The 18,430-nt window shown below is 41.3% G+C and overlaps 1 protein-coding gene across 4 annotated transcripts in view; it reads right to left on the bottom strand.

The window, feature by feature from the left end:
- Nucleotides 1–18,430, bottom strand: part of LCP1 (lymphocyte cytosolic protein 1) — a 56,777-nt gene that overhangs the window by 35,932 nt on the left and 2,415 nt on the right. For 3 of the 4 annotated variants that reach the window (XM_067712988.1, XM_067712986.1, XM_067712989.1), the window contains exon 3: nt 146–234. In XM_067712988.1, coding sequence (XP_067569089.1) covers nt 146–209 — 64 coding nt within the window. In that variant the 5' untranslated portion in view covers nt 210–234. Of the gene's footprint in view, nt 1–145; nt 235–7,462; nt 7,584–18,430 lie in introns of those variants that run through there. The other variant, XM_067712987.1, reaches the window with a different exon arrangement.

The raw sequence follows: 18,430 nt of genomic DNA on the forward strand, positions 1-18,430 counted from the left end.
CAAAAATGTTTCCCAGCTCCTCTAACCAATACCACTGTATTCCTGTCCCTTCTGCTATTTTGCTCATGTTACCAGTCACCGCATCTGTCCTAAAGCTACTAAAAAAGAAGAGAATTGTGTGACTTGAGGTATCAGGTTTACTTACCAACTTTGGCAAAAGCTTCTCTGAGCTCCATCATTTCTTCATCAGATACCGATCCTCTGGCCATTTTTTTATTGCTTTAGGCAACAGATCTGCAGAGAGGGGACAACATAGGGAGTGGTTGATGTGTATCTTCTTAAAATACAACAGAGAAGCAATTCTCATTTATTAAGTAAAGAAATATTCCTCTGCATCCATCATGACTTATAATTATCTTCCCAAAATGTAAGCAATAGCCTTTTTCTTAACCCTCATTGTGGTGGTCTCCAAAGATGGTCTGCACCAGTCTCTCTCCTCCCTTTGATTCTCTCCTCACATCAGGAGATGGAACTTATTTCCCTCTCCTTGAATCTGGGCTGATCCTGCGACTGCTTTGACCATTTAGAAGGCTGGAGAAGCCATGTCTGGGGCTGGAAACTTCTGCTTCCTGCCTTTTGGAATTCTCCCTCCTTTTGGAATGCTCATCCTTGGGCTGTTCCCTCTTGGAACATAACTGCTGTGCTGTGAGATGTCTAAGCCACAGGAAGAAGCCACATGAAGTATGAAAACTGGATGCTCTGGTTAACAGTCCCTGCTGTGCCCCCAGCCGACAGCCAGCATCAACTACCAGCCAGCGGAGTGGGCCATTTTGGACATTCCAGCCCACTTGAGCCCCCGGATGAACACAAGCTCAGCCAACATCACATGAAGCAGAATTGCCCAGAATTCTGAAACCAACAGAACTGAGAGATGGTAAAATGATGGTTGTTTAAAATCACGTTTTGGAGTAGTCTGAAACACAGAAATATACAACCAAAACACAACTTTTATATAAATGTCTTTTTAAGAGATATCTTCATGTTCATACTGCAAATGAATATGTTTGGCCAAGCCAACAGATAAATTTTATAACTTCAAAGGGAGTTATCAAAGTTCTCTAAATATTTAAGAAAAGAGGAAGGGAATCTGACTCGCTAATCATTCATATATGGGAATTTGAGGGACTTTTTAAGTGTTCTCAGAAAGGCTAGTGTTGGCTGAGAAACAGTGCTAATGCCTGAGTATTTTCCCTTTCCCTGTGCCTTACGGCTGCCCTCTAGTGGGTAGAAAGAGACTGCAACAGAAAATGGATTATATTCTTGTCTCTAGCTAATTCACACGCCCGTGTTTCAAATAGGAACTCCATTAAAGCTTATAGGATTTCCTGGTGGGGAAGGGATAAGTGGGGTGAGAGTGTGGGAGAAGGGGTACTTCTATGCATAATTATATTTGGGGAATTTTCGTGAAATTACTGATTTTTAAAAATATTTAAAATTTGTGACTGGATACTGTTTTAAACGGATTTCCTTTTCTATACTTGCACATCATTTTATAGTGCTGTACTTGTTCTCAGTGACAATGAACAACCACACATGAAAGGGAACAGTTTCAGCACTTAACCCTGTTGGCCAGAAATGCGTTATGCTCAATTTTGCAAGTCCTCATCCATTATCCACCAACTCACTATCCTGTCACATACCATTTATCACATATATCAGTAGTTTCAAACTTTTGTTTTCCTAAGCAACCCTCTGTGAATAGAAACCTTACATGTAAATAACAGCGAACAAATAAAAATAACTCTGGGGAGGGATAAATTAGGAGTTTGGGATTAACTGATACACACTACTATATATAAAATAGATAAACAACAAGGACCTATTGTATAGCACAGGGAACTATATTCAGTATCTTGCAATAACCTCTAATGGAAAAGAATCTGAAAAAGAATAGATATTTCTATATGTATAACTGAATCACTTTGCTGTACATCTGAAACTAATACAACATTGTAAATCAACTATATTTCAATTAAAAAAAAAAAAAACCAACTCTGAAAGCCTTTGGTTGAAAAAGACCCTGAAGGTCACCTTACCTCCACTATTCCACCTCCTTCTCCTTGTCATCTATGCATGGTGGGAATTCCAGGGAGCATGATTTAAAAATCGTGGAATTACATATATTGTTATTATTTCAATTCCTTTAAAAATATCTTTTATTATCAATAAAGATTTATTGTATTATTATTTACCTTATATCTAAAAATGTACTGGTCCATTGGGTTCTCTGATGGAAGGTAGAAACTGTCGAGGGCTTAACTGCGTAAGGAGACACAGTCTCACACATCACAATAACCCTCAAGAGGCAGCTACTGGCTTTCTGACTTTCTTGCCTTCACTTCCTTTCCTTCCTTTTTTGTCTGTCTGTTTCTCTGTCTCTCTCCCTCCCCCCCTTCCCTCCTTTCTTCTTTCCTTCCTTCTTTTCTTTCTTTTTTTTTTTGTTTGTTTCCTTTCTTTTTTTTTTTTTTAAATCAAGCCTTGTTCCGAAAACAATCTGAGCCCAGTTACAAAGATCTAACCAAACCTAAGAAGTAAACCAATAAAATCATGTGATCAGGGAGAAGGAGTAATTAGCTTAGGTGAAATAAGAGGACAGCAAGCAAGAGCTTGCATATTTCAAACACATGGTCAGGACTGAACGTTTTGCTAGAAGTACGCTGAAAATCTAGCTCTGAGTTCTCGAGATGCTCAATGAAGAAAGGACGTATCAGTTACATAATTCACTCTATTTACATAAGACAAACCACTCTTCTTAGGGCAGGAGAACTGAGGTCTGAGAGCAATGTCTTCACCTAGGCCTGGAGAAGAGGACACTTGTGGGATGTAGTAAACGCAAGTTTTCTGTTTCTTATAATGTTGCTCAAGGAAGGCTGATGGCATAGGTACATGTAGCCCTACTGTATAGAGCAGGAACCAGAAACTCAGAGAAGATTCATCTTTCAGATCACACAGCCAGGTAGAGGAGCAGCAAGATTCCAGTTCTCAAGTCTTTTTTCCTCTCCCATGCTGTCTATTTAGGTTGCTTTGCATTTCTGTTAGACACTCATTCCATCCACCCATTCATTCATTCATTCAGCAATTATTCATTAAGTATATAACATGCCTAGCCTATGGGAGATTTAAAAAACTATAATATGAAGTCTCTATCCAGGTGTTCTAGCTCAGGAAGCTATCGCTTTCATGTGTTAAGAAATCAAAGCTTGGGACTTCCCTGGTGGCGCAGTGGTTGAGAGTCCGCCTGCCGATGCAGGGGACACGGGTTCGTGCCCCTCTCCGGGAAGATCCCACATGCCGCGGAGCGGCTAGGCCCGTGAGCCATGGCCGCTGAGCCTGCGCGTCCGGAGCCTGTGCTCCGCACCGGGAGAGGCCACAATAGTGAGAGGCCCGCATACCGGAAAAAAAAAAAAAAAAAAAAAAAAAGAGAATGAATGGGATCTCCGAATCTAAACTTGGCCTATCCTTTGACGTAAGAGTTTTAGATTTGAGAGCACTGTGAGACACTGGTGAGAAATATATGTAAAGGCAGGGAATGAGACTGTATTTTAAGGATCAAGGGCAGGGCCAGGGAAGAAAGGAAAGAATTACAGTGTTGGGTAAGAAAGAAAATCTCAATATCATGGTACAGTAAAAAAGCAGAGAAAATATTTTAGAATAAAAATTGCAGGGCCCATTCAAATAAAAGACCTAGGAAGGGAAAGTAGGGTTATTTTAAAACGATGTGATTTTTAAACCATGGCAGGTAGGACAAGATGAAAAACCTTGAGCATCTGGTAAACCACATTTTTGTAAGAGATTTACATAAATGGGAAGGATCAACTGGGAGAAGCCAAATAGTGAGACAGCCTTCAAATTAAAAAAATCCAAAACCCTCCAGTGATTTAATAGCTAAAGGAAAAGAGAATAGATTGAATTAATTTAAGAGGTGAATTGGAGAAGAAGGCTTCACCAGCCTAAATTACTCTGATACCGTTTGTTGTTTGTTGCCCCCAAACACAAATAGATATGGAGAGGGAATCTCTTTTACCATCAGAGTGAGCTGTAAGTCCTGGAAACACAACCCAACTTTTAGAGACAGAGCAAGCTAAGAAATAATTTAGTACAACTCCCTCATTTTATAAATAAAGAGATTTAAGGTCCAATGAGATGAAATGCTTTGTCTATGTACAAGTCCTCAAAGCACTGCCAGGCTAGGGTTTGTAAATGCAGAGCTGAAAGAGCAGAGCAGGAAAAGGATGGACTGACCATTCACAGGGCCATTAAGATCCAGAACTGAGAACAGACTCTTTAACTAATTGAACTGAATGTGCAAATGACAGCATTTTCACAAAGCAGAGAAGCAGGGAGAGGAGGTAACTGATGGAAAAACACGTGGATCAGACCATTTCTAAGAAGGACATGGCTGGGGCTAGAATCAAGTATTAGGTACTTTACACAGTCTATTAATATGGTTACCTGAAAAAAACACCCATTTTAATTCACGCATGTTTGATGGTTTGGGTTATAATATGACTAAGATTCTTAAGGAGACTTGACAAGGGTTTGTTTGCAAATTACCGGCACCATATTGGCAGCTGACTCCAGAGAGGTCGCTGCAGTAATGGGACGGGCTGTGGCTTTTGGATACTCCCATTTGGAGCTTAAAAGAAGTGGCTGAGGAAGGCATGTCCCTTTCAGGGCATGAGTGAGCAGTTTCTTGGGCTCTGCTCTACTGCTTCTGCAGTAAGTGTGGCCCTTTTCAATGACTGTATCATCTAACTATGACTCGCCAAGAACCATCTTAAGGTTTTTTGCAAATCAGTGGTGAATTTTGGAACCCCATTTCTGAATCACTGCCCAAGTCATGAATCTAAGAAGACACATCTCAAATCATTCATCTAAGTCACGTCTGGCTACTTTCTCTGTAAGCACTTACATTTATTAAATCAATGATTATAAAATCCCAGGACATTTGGCCAAAGAAAGTACCAGTTGTTCTTTTTAATAAGATTATTTTTAAAGTCATAAGAAAATCAGATAACCACCAACTGCAAAAGCCACCAAACCTGTCCATTCCTTTAGGTCAGCCAGTTCTGAGTCTCTGTTTCAAGGAGGCTGGTATTTTCCAGATGGGTAGTGAAAGAGAATTTCTGAGAATGACTTCTTATAATAAAAGTACCTGACTCAAGTTCCCTGAAATCTGAATGTAGAAACAATCTGCAGGAGTTTACTATAGAGCACAGTGCTGTAGAATTTACAGAAGGAAATGCGTTCTTTGAAATAAATGTAAAAATGTAAGCTGAATTTTCTCTGAGGAGTTTCCTAACTGATAATGAAAAGAAGTAGACAGGTTGATAAAAGGTGACCTGGCAAAATGAAATGGCTCCTGAACTGGCATCATTTCTGAAAGGAGGTAACACTGTGTGGGCTGGTATTTTGATTCGATAGATTGACACCCAATTATATAACTGCTAGGATCAGAGTGGCATCTGTAACATGGCATCACATTGCCAAGGGACTATTTTGAATGTGCCCTACTTTTCCTGCAACTTGACACAGTGGGGAAAGTAAAACTGGAAACTCAGGACCCACATTCCCACCTTTACCTCCTAAGTTCAGTACGTATCCAGGGGAAAATTGTACAACTTCCGAACACCTCACTGAGTAGTGAGTAACCCAAAACAACGTGTCACCTGGAACATCATGAATCCCGTAATCTTTAGCGTTAGACTCTGATGATTAAAGAAGTGAAACATAAAATACTTAGGATTCCGAAGCCAAATAAAATCCCCATAAATGTTTTTTAAAAGCTATCATACTACAGTTAGATAAGGAAGGAGTTTTGCTTTCAGTTAATTCTGTCCGCTTTCTTTTACAAAGTAGAACACTGTGCAGAGGCGGGGTGGTGGTGGTGATAGCTTACTATGCATGCTGGGGATACAATTTCTCTGCGGATACAGATATTCCAAACTTTCCCACAAGGGACGATTCTCAAAATGTATTTTAAAAGTGCCTTTGTTTTTAAGAACCAAATAATTATAAATGTCCTCAAATACAGATGGCCACTTAAGGGGGCTCTTATGAATTCTTCTGTCAAGTCAAAATCTCTTTGAGATTGTCTTTTCTCTCCCTGCAGATACACTGATTCTCCCAAGGCTGCTGCAGAGGGGAGAATTCTTCTCTCTGCACTCTTGGAAGGCTATTCCCAGCACAGGCTCAACAGCTTGCTGTCTATCTCAGGGGATGAAAACACCCCCCCCCCAAGGAAGCCAGCAGCCCTGATTACTCCAAACCTGATGTTTCTCTGGGGGTCTCTGTGGTTTGATCACTCAGTTGAGGGGCTTCTGAAGCTGTATTAGCATGGCACACAGAGCCCTACTCTGTCCCCAACTAAGGAGTGTCCAGCTCCCTGCTTTCTCCCCCAGCACCCCCCGATGTCTGTTTTCTACCAAGTTGTCCAACCCCATTAAGGACGGGACACAGAGCAAACCTCTTGCAAGCAAAGGGGATGCTCCAGGCTGGGGTTGGGGAGACCCTCATTGCCTTGGCCTCTCTCTCCTTCCCTGGGCTGTACAGTGATACTCCTGGCGTTCATGTCTAGACCCTTCATTTCACATGCAGCCACAAGGACTTAAGATCCAGACCTCCCCTACTGAAAGCTCAGGGGACCCCAAAGATTATTTGAAAATAATCTTTTCAAAAAGCTGAATATTATTATGGGCCAGTTGATTATCCACTGTGACACCATTACCTCAATATCAGACGTCATTCATTCATTCATTCACTCCACCTAGAAGTCTAAGTGCAAAGCACTGCCCTGGTTGCTGGGCTACAAGCAAGGGGGCCACGAAGACTGGGGCTTCATGACACCCACCGTTAAACATCAAGTTTCAAATGCAACACAGAGATTACAGCTCACTTACTGCAAAATGGTTATAGAGTGAAGAGGTTCTGAAGATCAAATATGAACAGGTGGAAAGGCTAAACACAGGGCAGTGGTGGGAGGAGGGGCAGGGAAGAGATCAGATAAGAGTAAGAAATTAGCACAGAAGCTTTTCAAAAAATAAAATATCAAACAACTCAATCAGCCCATGCAATACAAGTAATCAGATCATTTATACACATGGACATCTCCAAGGAAATCAGAATAAAATAACGAGCAGGGGGCAGAAGAGAGCGCCTGGGGGTCGGGAGACCCAGGATGCTACCTGTCTATGTAACGTCAGACTCCACTTAGCCTCTCTGGGCCTCAGTTTCCTCATCTGTAAATTGAGAGATGAAGTCCCTTCCACGTTAAAAGTTCCAAAAGTCTGTTCACTAGCTGACAAGTGTATGTACAAGTTAGAGCCAGGGTAAGGTGTATTTCAGAGGAGCCTAGAAATAGGGCCAGGGGCCATCAGGAGCTGTGACCATGGCCTGAAGCAGCTTCTGGGGAGATACCTCCTCGGAAGTGGACCCAGCATCTCCCAGCCCCACCTGCTCTTACCTCAGCAGCAGGCAAAGCTCTGTCCTCATGCATTCTCCTCACTGACCAAGGCAGATGCCCACTGCTCAGCTGCTTGACTGCTCAGCACAGAGCAGGGAAGTTTCCAGAACGGCACGTGAGATCAGCTTTCTGGGATGTCACTGCGTACATCTTAAGTCCCGCTGCTCCAGTTCGCTCCTAGTTTCTAGGCAAGACTGCATGCAAACTGCCCCAGAAAGAGAGCCATCTACTATTTTCTCAAAAATATCCAAATAAGGAAACCCTACAACCTCTCTGGTGTCTCATATCCCAACCCTGTAACCTAAATCTTTTCTGATACGATTAAAGCTCCCTCTCTTGGGCTATTCTCAGAGGGAATTACAGAAGCTGCTCAATTCATAAAAATTCTGTCACGTGCGTTGGTGACAGCCACTGGGTCTTCAAAAAAATTCTTTTAACCTGCTTTGGGAGGCTTTCTCCAAATCTTTAATAGTTTCCTTTGCTATCTTCTGCATCTATGTCAAGTTCCTTAAATGATAACACAATAAAAACAGAGTCACAGAATGTAGAGGTAAAGGCACCAGATTTTCTATCTGGCCGCTCTCTTCCTGTCACAGAGGAGTGAAATAACACCCAGGTTAATGGATGTGACCAATGTCACCGAGCTCATTGGGACTGGAGTCCAAGGCTCCTTATTTCTCCTCTTTCCTTTATAATAAGTTTTCAAACCTAAGAGGGAATGTTGTTCTTTAAATAAGACCTGCTCAACATATGGTAAAGTATAATTCCCCCATGATTTCAAATATCTTATGAATATAATTTCATGTATATTTCCTACACGTGAAGGAGAACTTAATCTGGGTATTGAGCAGGCAGCATCCAGGTCTGGGCTACAAACAACACGTGCCCAATACTACACACATATCCTATTGGCACCTTCAGGGTTACAATGACCGAGGCAAGGTGAACGGCCTCTGTATTCATCTGTACATTCATTTTTGACTTTGCAGGAAGGACCTCTGATATTTCTTAGCAACCAAAAAGCAAACCACATTAAAATAACTCACACTGAGGCACAATGTTCTTAAGACAAAACACCAAATTCATAGATGGATATGAAAATGATACCCTTAGAGTTCTGAGATCAGCAAGGGTTCAGACATTCTGTCCTCTGTTGGTTGGGTGGGGCTCTGGGAGTCTTTCCTCCTCTGAGCTCTGGTTCAGACCCCCATGTCCACATCTCCATTTCTTCCAGCAGATTATGAGATCACAAACTATATGAGATCATCTCACAGCACTGCCTCCTGGCTGGCACGCAGTATAAGTACGTAGGAAATCAGTTGTAGCCATGAACAAACAAACCCATAAACAAATGGTATACAGGGCTTAAGAAGTCTACTATCAAGAACGAACGTATGGACACCAGGGTGGGAGGGCGGGTAGGATGGACTGGGAGACTGGGATCGACGCATGTACACTACTATGTATGAAGTAGATGGCTGGTGAGGGCCTACTGTATAGCACAGGAGGAAAAAAAAGAAGGTACAATCTGTTTGCAGGACATATATTAAGTTAACCTTAAAAGTGCATTCCAATATACATTAGGTGCAGACAAATACTGTTTGATTCCACTTATACGAGGTACCTAGAATAGTCAAATTCATATAGAGTCAGAAAGTACATTGGTAGATGCCAAGGGCCAGGGGGTGGGGGGAATGGGGAGTTAGTGTTTAAAGGGGACAGAGCTTCAGTTTACGAAGGTGAAAAATTCGGCAGACGGATGATGGTGACAGTTGCACAACAATGTGAATGTACTTAGTGCCACTGAACTGTAGAGTTAAATATGGTTAAAATAGTATGTTTTATATTATGTGACTTTTACCACAATAAAAAAACATGAAAAAAAGAAGTCTACTATCACCTTCTTTGAGGAGTTTAACGATAATATTCTTGTGTACATACTTATCATATCCCTCCCACTGAAATATACAAACAACAGAACAAGGCAAGTGGATGCGTCAAGTTTATACAAAACCACTTTGCAGGAAAGATGACTTTGCAAGTGTCCCTTGGCAGTCTCTGAACTAGGCTGGGGATGCCCCCTGGTCCCCACCCTCCAGCCACCAGAGGGTTCTGGCTGAGGTAACAAAACCTGGGGCCGGGCAGTTTCTGTAAACCCTGCTGGCCGCAGCCGATGCTCAGGTCTCTCTACCTAAGTGTACAGTGTCCGACTTGGAGCTGAGTCCTGCTGGGAGGAAAGGGGCCGTGGTGTGCAGACAGAGCAGGACGGAAAGGAGGATAAAATCAGCTGAGATGCACAAACTCAATGTACCAGGAACACACAGGAAAGAATTAGGAATGGGTGTTAGAGTTCACTTGAATGTAATTTGCATATCATTATCTGGACGATGAAATTCATCCTCCGGTAATTCTAAGTGTCCACCACTAGGCGGATTCATATATTTATTTGTACGTTTCTTCTTTCACTAAACATTTGCCAAGTAAATACCTACTCTACGCTAGGTCGTGGGTTAGATGCTGGCGACGCAGACATAAGATGTGGTCCTGGCCTGTTTAGTAGGGGAGAGAGACACCCGTCACTAGAATACTGGGGGACTTTTTAGATCCACAGGAATGGGGAAAACAGCTCTCCCCTGGGGAGCCACGCGTGGTGCCCCGGGGAGAAGTGACATGTGACCTGGGTTTCCACAGATGAAGAGGAGAGAGCTTCCAGGTCAGTCTTTTCCTTATTCATGTAGAATGATGAACCCATATTCTCTCCACAGGAAGTTTATCTATGTTGGAGCCAGAGAAAATAATAGCTAAAGGACAAATGGAAGATGAACTAATGTTTACTGAGTGGTTACCCAGTGCTGAATGTTTTATAGGCGTTACCACATTTAATTCCACCACAACTCTATGGGGCATTATGACGATTTCCTCTTTATAGATGAGGGAACTGAGATTTAAGTAACTGGCCCAGGGTTACATTGCTCTGAATTGGGGAAGCCTCAGACATTATGGCCCTGCCGCGCGAGAAAACGGGAAAATGGGGGTTCTGAAAAGTGAAGTTGTTCCCCAAAGTCTCAGAGTGAGTCAGTGACTCGTCAGAAAAGACAAGTAGAGCCTCCGGAAGCTTAGTTTGGTGTAACCAAAGTACGGGAAAAACACAAGTCAATGAACATTTAAACAACTTAAAGGTTAAAAAAAATCCCTGAGATGCACCGTCCATGAAATGTACTTCACATCTTCAATATGTGGATGGAGAGAACAAGGGGAGGAGTTTCTTCCACTCGTTTTAAGAACAGCACGGGCTTAGTTTACAGCTTCACCTGTGCTAGAACACGACCCACTTTCTCCCAGTCTAAGCAAGTGTGAAAAGGCAACATAGGCGTCTCACAAACCTCATCTGTACGTTAACGATCTTATCTTCCTTCATGAAATTAAGCTTGCTATATACATAAAAAAGAATGAACTAGGAAGCAACAAGGCACGGCGAAAAGATACTGGATTTTCTGATGCAACCGTTTCTTGCTGTGTGCTTGAATACACGTTACTTAAAATTTCTGAGCCTCGGTTTCTTCATATGTACAAAGGGGATATTAATAATGCAATCACGGTGCTCACTCCATAAGAGTTGTGTTAGAATGAAATTAGATAAAGTGTTTAAATTGTATACAATAGTGCTTGGCGAAGGAAGGAAGGGAAGGAGGGAGGGAGGGAGGGAGGGAGGGAAGAAGGAAGGAAGGAGAAAATAAAAAAAAACAGAACTTTTACAAAATTATCTTGGGGAACAAACCCAATTTCCACTATAGACTATATGAAATATTATCTAGAGTCACTGTCTAAAATTCACACTTAATTGTATGTATGTCACATGTGTGGATAGGTGTAAATCTAGATTTCACACCTACGCTTTATCTTCAAATGATCTTAGCTTGGTTGCTCTGGCGCTCGTACCACATCTCTCCTCCAGAGTCCTTGAAGGCAGTTTCAAAAGCAGTTGCGGAATCAGAAGATGATACCAGCTAGAAGCCAACAGCATCGGTATTGGCTGATTTCATGCTGAGCGGTCAAGGGGCTCTGGGCTTAGTCTTGCCTGAAATACTTATCGTGGAAAGTACCTTCTGACAGTTGAGGAAGTGTGGCCAGAGTGGGAAAATGTACAGCAATCTTAAGAAAAGCCCGCACATCCATTGTGAGACATGAAATGAAAAAGGATCTTGGGCATCTGTGATGAAGACCATTGGGCTATGTCTCTCCTCCCTCTCAGGTACACCAGTGCCTGGGGACTGAGTCTGTTGGCCACTTCTCTGCCTCTATCTCTTACCCACTCCGGAATTCTCCAGGCACTTTCTCTGCTGTGGTTTGAGCTGACGGAAAGACACCAAGACAACATGCAGCTGACATCTGTATACCAGCAATGACAACAGAAGCTTCTCTTTACTCTCAATAATGTGACCTCATTTTCTATGGGCTCCTTGGGGTAGTTCTTTTAGAATTTCTAAGGACCAGCTCATTCTCATTAAAAACAAAAAAACAAGCAGTTACAGATAAACTGAGGCAGGAATTTGTATTCATTTGATAGACCAGATTTACCTACACTTTCTTGGAAGCCAGAGTTTGCTGGGCAAATACTTACCAATACCAATTTACTAATGGGACATGCTATGACATTTCTTTTGTCAAAATTTTAAATAACTAAATAGCGTAAGCGCTTCATAACCCTTGAGAACTCTGTACCATAATATCCTCCAGCAGTTATTTGTTTGGTAGAGCAGCGGACCCACCAAAGGCAGAGCTGGGATCTCCGCCTGATGGAAAATTAGGACTAATCATTGAATATTCAGCCACAGAAAGGAATATTTAGACTTATTAGAAAGTAGCCAGTGGACCAGGTTAGAAAATACAATGCAATGAAAACAGACATGGTTTACATGTTTAAGAAACTGTGAATATTAAAATGGAAAAGCGGCAAGGTGTGAATCTCGGCTCTGACCAGCTCTGTAACCTTGGACTTAAGCCTCCCTGAACCTCAGTTTGATCATCTGTTCTAAGAAGATGAGAACATCAACCCCAGGCAGCTTTTGTGTGGAAATATAAGAGCAAATATATGTCAAGAGCTTAGCACAATGCCTAGCAAATAGTGAGGGCTCAGTAAGTCAGCAGCGATGGTGAGCATAGCAGAGGGAGATATACACACAGACTGATGAAATGGGGAAATGGAAGGGGAGATGGACCCAAGAGCAGACCCAGCGGATAGACAGTACTTTTCCCTATTTCAGAGATGAGGGGACTGAGCGTCAGGGGGCCTAAGAGACTTGCTTGGGCTCCACAATTAGTAAAAGGCTAGAAAAGGAATCCAAATTTGCCTCCAAATTTGCTCTTTTCTTTACACCAGACCTGTTTGTCTCATGCACAGAAACTGCAGACACTCAGACTCACAAGCTTTAAAAAGTGACATTATATATGATATTTAATACATGTTATATTATATACATTATATTCAATCACCAGACAGATTAAGAGTCCCAACTGTCTTCTTCTGTGGTCACAGGAAAGAAACAGAGCATCAGGGATATTTTGATGAAAAATCTCAACTTGAAAGACAATGAGGGAAGGGAAAAAATCTGAAAAAAGTCATCAAGGTGCCCATGATATTCCATCTTTCCAAAGGGAAAAGAAAATTAATGTTATAAAGCATTGGAAATGAAGGGAAAGTTCATTAACATCTTTTTTTTTTTTTTTTTTTTTTGCAGTACGCGGGCCTCTCACTGTTGTGGCCTCTCCCGTTGCGGAGCACAGGCTGCGGACGCACAGGCTCAGCGGCCATGGCTCACGGGCCCAGCCGCTCCGCGGCATGTGGGATCTTCCCGGACCGGGGCACGCACCCGTGTCCCCTGCATCGGCAGGCAGACTCTCAACTACTGCGCCACCAGGGAAGCCCCACTTACATCTTTGAGATGAAGAAAAAGGGGCTCAATAATGCAAAACTGCATACACGTTCCTCATTTTTTCTTACTTTCTCTTTGCATCTATTATGTAGCTTTCTCCATAAGGAATGTATTTTCCACTCTTCTTTCTTAATCACATGGCCTCCTGGTGAAGGTAATGTGAGCCCATGACATCAAGGATCCACATTTTAAAATGTGACACCTGAGGTTAACGAAGATGCAGTTCTAATTCTAAACTTTGCCTGAGGAACGGCGAAAAGGCGGAGGATGCAAATTTTATACAGATGCACTTGTGCGCCTCTTTACTTCATTCATTCAGATACACAGTTTGGATAAATACTGGAGACAACTACCAGACTGAGGAATCAAAATGCAGGGTATTATTTAATTGTAAAGTAATTAGTCCATTCATTCACTTCCCTCTTGAAAGTGCAACCAGAGAAAAAGGGAAAAGAAATGATCTTAGAGACTGCAATTCACACGCCGCATTAATTTGCCGGCCAAATTTGACACCTTGGCTTTTCTGCCTGTGGAGAATGTAATCTCTTTTCCATTTTAGCTCAGCCAGTCGAGAGGATGTGTGTGTGTGTCACTGTGTGTGTGTGTGTGTGTGAGAAAGAGAGAGACAGAGAGGTGGGGGGAGAGGGGGGAGAGAGAGAGAGAGAGAGAGAGAGAGAGAGAGAGAGAGGGAGAGGGAGACACACAGACAGACAAAGAGATGGAGAGAGCATGCAAGTGTGTCCATCTGTCCGTGGAACTGGTGCTAGACTAAAACAAGAATCAATGCTGCAACCACAAAACTGTGGCTTTCTTTGCAAGTTCCTCAATTTAGTATCTTAGCTTTTCCTTCTGCCAGAAAAAACAACTGACTATATTTGAGAAACAAGCCTCCTTATAACTTAAGGTGGGGCTGAGGCAGGCGTGGCTCTGAAGTTGAGCAAAACTTATTTTAACTCAGTAAGTGGGTCACTTTTTACCTCTATTCTTCAGCTCACAATTAAAACAATCTTTCATTCTTTCACATTTTTTAGGACACTTATATTTGGCCATTACTATGTAATTATAGATATGTGTGCTTGGGTATAAATACTAAATTGTTTAATTTATTCATGTCTATCAATCACAATAGTTAGAAAATGGGAATGCCACTTGACTCAAGTATTCTAATCTTCTATGACTGAGAACTTTTCAAAGCTTTTGAGGGTAGAGATCATGTTTTGTGACCTATACACAGGTCTATAAGTTGGTAAAAACCAAATAGTCAAGTGCAGAGGAGCTGAGTAAATACTGATGATGATGATGTTGACAAAGAATAGTCTTTAATAAAAGCAATTAATGATACAGATGCATTTATTTAGGATAAATTATTATTATCTGCGTGCAACTCAAGGTCTAGGTACAAATAAGCACCATGGCCTGCTGCCTGTTTATGCCAGGAGGTTTCCCCTGGAATTCAGTAGTTAATATAAAATTAATTCAATTGTAGAAAATTAAAGTAATGAAATACTTGAATGGATTAACTTGCCTTCCAACATGAAGATAACACCAATACCTACCTCACAGGATTGTTGTGATGACTCAATGCATTAATACGGTCAAAACACTTAGAAAAACACTCAATCCAAAACAGTAGTATAGAAGGCTAAGCTGTCATTATTAGGATGATGAATGGAAATTCTTTGTTCCCCATCTGCTGCTTACAGTATCTTACAAGATGGAGTGACTACGAAATTGCTGGGGAAACTGATGTAATGACTGAAATTGACAAACAAAACAACGGGAACAGTCAACAGCATAAGGAAGTTCAATCAGGAGGCAACTGAGGAAAGCAACGGGGAATTGCCATCTGGGGAGCCCAGTGGTCACAGCAGCTGTAGGGAGATGCTCCTAGAAGATGAATATCTGATTGGGTGGTAACTTCTTATACTTCAAAATGAAAACAATGTGAAACATGAACTCTTTTAAGAAGTGCATTGCCATCTGGTAAAATAGGGAAACTTGAAACTCTTGGAGTCTGCTGACACTGATTAGTTTTATATTTTGGTGGACTCTAATTCTAATGTTTATTTCTGCAGGGTTCATACGCAGATGGAATAGAATCATTTCATTTGATGATATCTGTGAGTTGGAAAACTAGCAAACAAAAAATATCCTAAGGAGACAATTACATGAATCTAAATAATGTCACTTTGCTATAAAATCTATTAGTCATACAGTCATCAGACTTTATAAATTTTTGACTCTTCGTAAATATAACCTTAGGAGAAAAGTTCTTATTTTTATTTTACCTAACCTGATTTTAGAATTCATTTGCCATCTCCCCCATATACGCAGAGGAGCCTTCACTTTTTTGGTAACAAGGAGACGTTGACTTGAGAATTTTCTGAGAAGAGTGCAAAATGAATAAATAAAAGTTAATGGTATCTGTTCCTGTGCTCTTGGTCATCCAATATGCTTATTATCAGGTACATAATTTTGGTAAGGGTAGCTAAGTTTTAGCTCAATTAATGTATTTAAACTAAAATAATAAGATTAATTTTGCCTGTGGTCACTGGACAATTCCTTAAATGCCTTGAAGTCAATGTCTATTTAGTGCTTTGAGACTAAAATGAAGAATAGTGCTTTGACAAAAAGGAAGCATGTTAGAAAGCAAAATACTGTAATGGTGTTATATCTCCGTTCATAGCAGTCACTGGGGGAACTCAGTAAATATTAGGTTAACAAGTGAAATTAAAAAAAGACTTCTCTGCGTATCTAAGGAACTGAGAAAAAACTCCATAAATATCATGAGCACCTACTACCTGCCAGGAGAGACAGAGAAGGAGCTCAGGCTGTCAGCAAATTAAGCACTTGAAAGGAAAGCAATATGATTACTGCTCTACTTACTCTAAACTCAAAGCATTAAACAAACTCACACAGAAGAATCGGTGGAGGCAAGAAGCAGTAGGAAAGCCCTGCAAAAGGACAGGTTTCTTGAAATGAGCCTTGAAAAGTGACCAGAAGTTTCACAGATAAAGAAGAAAGCACTTGGAAAGGCAGTTGGAGTGAAAAGGAGTGAAAGAGCATGGAACTTTCTGGTGGTTTGTGGACTTGTGCACTTGGCATGTGGGTAAGTGGAGGGGGGAGGGGGAGAGGCGGGAGGTGGCAGCTAGAGCAGAAGGAAGTGACAAGAAATAAGGTTGGGAAAGTGGCTGAGGCAGGTTTGTGAAGGCGCACAATTCTTGAGTAAAATTATGCATTACTTAAAAGAAAACACTTCATTCTATTATTATATGAAACCCACAGTGATACCTCTTATTTATGAAAAAGTTTCTGGGTTTATTGCAAACTGTTGTCCTCTTTCTTTCTCTCTTCAAATCATGAATGCTAAGATCTCTTCAGTCAGCTTCAGAACGAAAAGCCTATAACGGGGTACATCTGGGAAAAAGGTGCTGGTGGGGAAGATAGGCTCTGGAATAGACGGACGCTTACAGAGAGGCAGAATGGAGCCAGAAATCCTGGCTACCTACCGCCCTTGCCCCTCACCCTGTGACCTTGGGCCGTGTCCTTCAACCATCTAAGCCCGTTCCTCATCTCTAAAGGTAGTTGGGAGGATTAAATGAGGTCATGAATGAAGAGTGGCTTACATAGTAAGTACGTATCAATATTAAGTGGTATTACTACTTGTTCTGTCCTAATTTAAATAGATACATTTGAATGAGAAAGTTACTTTGTGGCCTCCCAGTCCCCAAAGGGTTCAGCAAAAGAATTAGAAATGGTGTTAAAACACGGATATTGTTTCCCAAATTACCGATTGTTTCAAGGCACAATTTATGAAGGAGACAAAATTTCAAATGTGACAAAAGAAAGCATCCCTGGGATAGCTAATGAAATGTCCCACCTCAGCAGTGCTTGTTCAAAGGGCAAGACCCAGAAGTTTCTTCCCTGATGTTGCTGGGAGTGAACAAGAATGAAGAGAAATGGGTATCAGGTTGATGCTTTAACAATCTAAACTTGATTCCATTTTTATTTCCTCCCGATGTAAGGAAAATACTGACATACCTTTGCATCCTAATTCATTTTATTCTCATTAATATTTTTACTTAAAATAAGACATAGCATAGTTTTAATCTGTTATTTTTAGGGGTCCAAGTCCTTCTCCCTCAGCTCCACATTTTTGCTAGTTTAAAACTATTCAGGGGGCTTCCCTGGTGGCGCAGTGGTTGAGAGTCCGCCTGCCGATGCAGGGGACACGGGTTCGTGCCCCAGTCCGGGAGGATCCCACGTGCCGCGGAGCGGCTGGGCCCGTGAGCCATGGCCGCTGAGCCTGCGCGTCCGGAGCCTGTGCTCCGCAACGGGAAAGGCCACAACAGTGAGAGGCCCGCATACCGCAAAAACAAAAACAAAAACAAAAAAACCTATTCAGGTGAGATGCGTCAAGCAATATTGACGATCACATTTTACAACTTCAGAAATTCACATTTATAGGTAAGCAGTTAACTCCATTGAAATTTGCCTGTGTAGATGTTCTTTAAACCATTTTATTTACTAGAAACCAATTATGATAAATTATGTAAATTCAAAATCAAGACGTGTGGATAAATCACCTTCGTTTAACGACAGTTTTTTTTTTTTTTAAGTTGTCCTGAGGAGGTAATTTTATAAAACAAGTTGCTATACTTGATTAAGAAAAATTGGGTTTTGATAAGTGTGTGGATAAATGAATCCATTTGCAGTCCGGATGGCTTTTATGTTTATCATCTGTCAATGGTACTAAATATTGTTGAATAATGGTAATTAATAAAGGCTGATGCTACAAGTTTCAAAGTCTATGTTTCCATAAAGTTTCTAGAATAAATATCCCATATCAACTTTATAAGAATTTCTATTATAGACTGAAGCCTTTCTTCCATAATTAATGGTCATTTGTATGATCACAGGGATACCAAATAGTTCAGACAATTCTACAAAACAGTACAATTAAGCAACACAAATTGCTTTTATTTTTAGAGAATAAATGGAGAAGAGGCAGCCTCTAATTCCATGTGGTTATTAA

Source organism: Pseudorca crassidens, chromosome 18 (genome assembly GCF_039906515.1).
Source record: "Pseudorca crassidens isolate mPseCra1 chromosome 18, mPseCra1.hap1, whole genome shotgun sequence".
In the NCBI taxonomy this organism is placed as follows: Eukaryota; Metazoa; Chordata; class Mammalia; order Artiodactyla; family Delphinidae; genus Pseudorca; species Pseudorca crassidens.